The sequence below is a fragment of the Eimeria mitis genome, genomic scaffold, assembly GCF_000499745.2.
Source record: "Eimeria mitis Houghton genomic scaffold, Emh_scaff131, whole genome shotgun sequence".
Lineage (NCBI taxonomy): Eukaryota > Apicomplexa > Conoidasida > Eucoccidiorida > Eimeriidae > Eimeria > Eimeria mitis.
In genome coordinates, this window is record NW_024013079.1 from 27,903 (window position 1) to 32,957 (window position 5,055).

Genomic DNA, 5,055 nt, shown 5'->3' on the forward strand with positions numbered 1-5,055 from the left:
GCTGTTCTCCCTCAGCGGGATAAATGTTCCTTGGTAACGCGCAACAAGCTCTATAAGAGGTTCATAACCCTGAATAAATAAACAAAAAAATAAATGAATAAATATATAAATATATAGATGAATATATAAATTTAATCTTATCGGGTCTCCATCAACATCAATGCTTATAATAATATACAGAATTCGTTTCAGATGCAATATGAAGAAACCACAGCAACAGAAACATGCACAAAACCTGAAAGAAACGAACGAACAAAAAAAAAAAATAAAAATAAATAAAAATAAATAAAATAAATAAATATAATCTTACCGGGTCTCTATCAGCATCAACTTTTATAACAATATAAAGAATTCGTTTCAGATGCAGCGCTTTCCTCAACGCCTTTATTTCAATATCGGTGACCCCCTGATCACCGCGAAGATAACTCCGCCCCATCCAGCAGAACTCAGAACCATCAGGTAACAAACAACCAGAAGCAGAATACGGGCCTAATATACAAGTATTTACACAATAAACACAAACAGAAACAGGATTTCAGCGAGAACAGCAGCACCAGCAGCAGCAGGAATAGCAGTGCAAACAGGAAATGAGTTCGATACAGCAACAAAGCCAAGGCCAACAGGCCCCATACTGCAGCAAAAGCAACAGCAGCAGCAGCAGCAGCAGCAGCAGCAGCAGCAGAAACAGCACCAACAGCAGCAGGAACCCAGGGCTGGAAACACCGCCCGCACACGAGCAACAGCAGCGACACAATCAGGAGCACCAGCAGCAGCAACACCACCACCACCATCACCAACAGCAGCAGCAGCAGTGGCAGCAGCACCAACGCTACCACTACCACCACCAGGAACAGCAGCAGAAGCAGCAGCAGCAGCATCAGAAGCAGCAGCAGCACCACCAGAACCAGCAGCATCAGCAGCACCACCAGAAGCGGCATCAGCATCAGCAACCACCACCAGCAGCAACATCAGCATCAGCAGCATAATTATACATATATATATATATATATATATATATATATATATATATATATATATATATATATATATATATATTTATTTATTTATTTATATATTTGTGTGTATACTTGGGTCTTGCAGCAGACGTTCATTGAATTCAAGCCAAGCACTCATTTCTTTGATTAATTTTGGGTCTGATGAAGTGAGACGAATAGAAATATCAGCAGAAGGATTATCTAGAGGAAGAAGAAAAACTTTTTTTCCTTTTGTTTGTAAAAATGAATTTAATAATATTTCCATTGGTTCATTAAAATTCATATAAATAAAATAATCCTCAGAATGAGAAAATATCACCAAAGAAAAATCCGTATCCCGAGGGTATGCCTCCTCTGCGTGCATATATACATACATACATACATACATACAAACATATACAACAATATAAACTATATAAAATATATAAACTAAATAAACAAATATTACAGTATAAACAACACCAACAACATAATCAATATAAACAATGTAAACAGCAACAAATACAGAAGCAAATGCAGCAGCAAGAGAAACAGCAGCCAGACAAGCAGCAGCAGCAGCAAAACAAACAGCAGCAGCAGAAACAAACAGCAGCAGCAGCAACGAACATCCACATAAGCACACCAAACAAAACACTAAACCCTAAAAAAAGAAAACGCATACATACATGCATACACCTCAGCAGCAGCAGCAATCTGAACCGAGACTGTATTTATGAATCCACTCAAATTAGGGTTTAGGGTTTAGGGTTTAGGGTTTTGTATACCATCTGCATGTCTATCATAAACTGAAATAAGCAGCTGACATCTATCAACAGGATAGAGGGGCCCCTCTTCATCTGAATTGCCCCCCTCGGGGCCCCCCGCCTCACGCAGGGTACGGGGGCCGCAGGGGGACTGATACTCATCGTCGCCTAGGTAACCCCAGCTCGGCCCTGTGTACATACACCTCAAACCCTAAACCCTAAACCCTAAACCCTAAACCCTAGACCCGCGGAGAAAATAGAGTACGAAACGCCTCTCCAATGATTAGCACCGTAACGCTAAACCATAAACCCTGAAACCCTTCTCCTAACCCTCATCAGCTAAACCCTAAACCCTAAACCCTAGAATCATAGCCACATCCCCGTAAACCCTCGACCCTCTGGGCTAAACCTCTCCTCCCCGCATCCCTCCAAACCCTAAACCCTAAACCCTAAACCCTGGAGCGTGTTACCGATTCTAAGAAAGAGTGTATTGGGGTCATCAGCATAGGGTTGCAGTTTAAAAACTTCTGGCTGAGGATCATCAGCTGAGGGTTTTATTGACTTTTGTGTTGGGAATGTTTGCCCTTTACGCATGCGGGAGACGAAGACATCGATAGGATGATTGAAAGCAACAGCCCGCAGCAGCAGGAGGTCACTTCTGAGTTTTGCTGCTGCTGCTGCAGCAGCAGCAGCAGCAGCAGCAGGCCCCTGCTTACCACTATTATTGTTATTATTATTATTATTATTAATTACTTTATCTATAAAACTACTGTAATCTAATGTCCATACAAAACGAGCTGGAACACCACCACGCACTGAACCCGTCGCCGGCACCCCCGTATGCAGCACCCGTGCAGAGGAGAGTAATTCTTCTGTTGCGGGGTGTATAGACACCTCAAATTCATAAATACAAACAGAAGAATCTAATAAAGAAGGGTCATGGACCTGTATACACATATACACACACACACACAACATATCTTTGTATTTATACTCACTTATATACATCTATAAATATGAATATAAGATGAATCCATATATACATATATAGATACAAGAAAGAAACTATATCTATGGGTAAACAAACAAACACACAAACAAATACATAAATAAACTAACAAATTTATTAAATATATAAATTAATTATAAGTTAAATTAATTTTATAAAAAAGAATTATCGTCGGCTCTATCGATTGAAATATATAAATATACGAATGCAGAACCAACCACGCACCCAAATAAAAAGCCAAAAAAACAAAAAAACAAAAAAACAAAAAAACAAAAAAACAAAAATAAATAAATAAATAAATAAATAAATAAATAAATAAATAAACTTACGAGAAATAAGAAGTATCCGGGTGTCCATTCTCTATCTTTTCTTTTTAATATAATTCTTCTTGCTGCTGGGTATCTGAATACTCGGGTGTATCTATCGGGCCACTGTACAGTGACATCTGGTTTACAGTTATTAGCTTCAATAAGTATTTGTATTACAGCATCAGGGTCACTTAGAAGTGACCCTGGTGGTATATCGAGTCTATAATAATCTATTTTATTTTTTTTATATAAAACACCACGAGAAGGAGCACCAGATGCTAGCAACGTAACAGGCAAAGATATACTTCGACTGCCATCCAATAATATATTAAAAGGCTGAGATAGAGGAGAAGATATATCTATCCGCAACACACAACGAGAAAGAGGAATTACACCCGATACTGATCCTCCTGCTGCTGCTGCTGTTCCTGCTGCTGCTGCTGCTGCTGCTGCTTCTGGTGCTGCTGCTACAGCTGCTGTAGAACCTCCGTTCTTACCGTTCGCCTCCCCGCTGCTGCTGCTGCTGCTGCTGCTGTTGCTGCTGCTGCTGTTTTTGTTGCTGTCGTTGTTGTTGCTGTTGTTCTTGCTGCTGCTAGTGCTTTTATCCTTGCTGGTGTTATTCTTGTTGCTGCTGCTGCTGCTGCTGCTGCTGCTGTTGCTGCTGTTCTGCCTTTTAGCAGCAGCAGCAGCAGCAGGGAATGTACAGCCTATCTCTCTCTTAAGCATCGCTAGTTTATTGTGGTGTATGTACACCCCAGATGCCTCCAGCCCGTCCGTCCACCACTGCGCCGACCCCTCACTCAAAGGCGTCAAATCTTTTAATTCACTTATCTTCTGCAGAGCCACGTACGCGTCAGCTCCATCCTCAACGTTCACTGAACAACAAAACCCTAAACCCTAAACCCTAAACCCTAAACCCTTATGCAGAGCCAGCCACGTACGCGTCAGCTCCATCCTCAACGTTCACTGAACAACAAAACCCTAAACCCTAAACCCTAAACCCTAAACCCTAAACCCTAGACCTTTGTGCAACGCCACGTACGCGTCAGCACCATCCTCAACGTTCACTGAACAACAAAACCCTAAACCCTAAACCCTAAACCCTAGATTTCTCTGCAACGCCACGTACGCGTCAGCTCCATCCTCAACATTCACTGAACAACAAAACCCTAAACCCTAAACCCTAAACCCTAAACCCTAAACCCCAACCCCGACCCCGTAAACCCTGGTCCCCCATTCGCAGCCAATAACTCCCCAAACCCTAAACCCCAAACTCTAAACCCTAAACCCTAAACCCTACATGAGATATGATAATCTACGTTTGGTTGTAGATCAGCGAAGACGAGGGTTTTGTGCATATGTTGCTGCAGCAGTCCGAGTGTATTTTGTCCTGGTTGTATGAATTCAATATCTGTGGTTTGTATATTCGTAGTTAATTTAAAACTACATGCTGCTGGTTCTGTTGCTGCTGCTGCTGCTGCTGATGATGCTGGTGGTGATGATGGATGTATAAGTATATAGAACGTGCATGCGCCATGGTTCTCTATTATTCTTTTATTACAAAAACGACGAAATATTGTATTTCCCGTCGAAATAAATATAAAATCATCGCCTATTTTATCAGATTTATATAAATATGAATTCATATCGCCAGCCTTTATATCTCGACGCACACCCACATACATATCCGCGTCACCGATGCCACCACCTGCATAGACACCCCAAATAAAACACATGCATAAGTATAAATATTAATATAAAATATAAATATATATTATATATATATTATATAAATTTATATTATGTATATATGTATTTATATATGCTAGTGCATATACAACCATTTGCAACATCAGCAGCAGCAGTAGCAGCAGCAGCAGCAGCAACATCAGCAGCAGCAGCAACACCAGCAGCAACAAAAGCACTAGCATGAACTGCATCAAAAGCAGCAACACCAGCAGCAGCAGCAGCAGCACCCCAACAAAACAAGAATCCCCCCC

At 41.0% G+C, this 5,055-nt stretch overlaps 2 protein-coding genes across 2 annotated transcripts; one reads left to right on the forward strand and one right to left on the reverse strand.

Moving 5' to 3' along the window:
- Positions 1–587: 587 nt before the first annotated feature.
- EMH_0092680 (uncharacterized protein) lies at positions 588–986 on the forward strand (the record flags this gene model as incomplete). Its single annotated transcript, XM_038022248.1, has 1 exon — positions 588–986. One exon carries the CDS (start codon positions 588–590, stop codon positions 984–986), a length of 399 nt encoding a protein of 132 aa, XP_037878102.1.
- Positions 987–2,675: 1,689 nt separating this feature from the next.
- Positions 2,676–4,206, reverse strand: EMH_0092790 (uncharacterized protein; the record flags this gene model as incomplete). Its single annotated transcript, XM_038022249.1, has 4 exons — positions 2,676–2,683; positions 3,553–3,930; positions 4,108–4,122; positions 4,185–4,206. The coding sequence occupies 4 exons, from the start codon at positions 4,204–4,206 to the stop codon at positions 2,676–2,678; spliced, it is 423 nt and encodes a 140-aa protein (XP_037878103.1).
- Between the last annotated feature and the right edge of the window lie 849 nt (positions 4,207–5,055).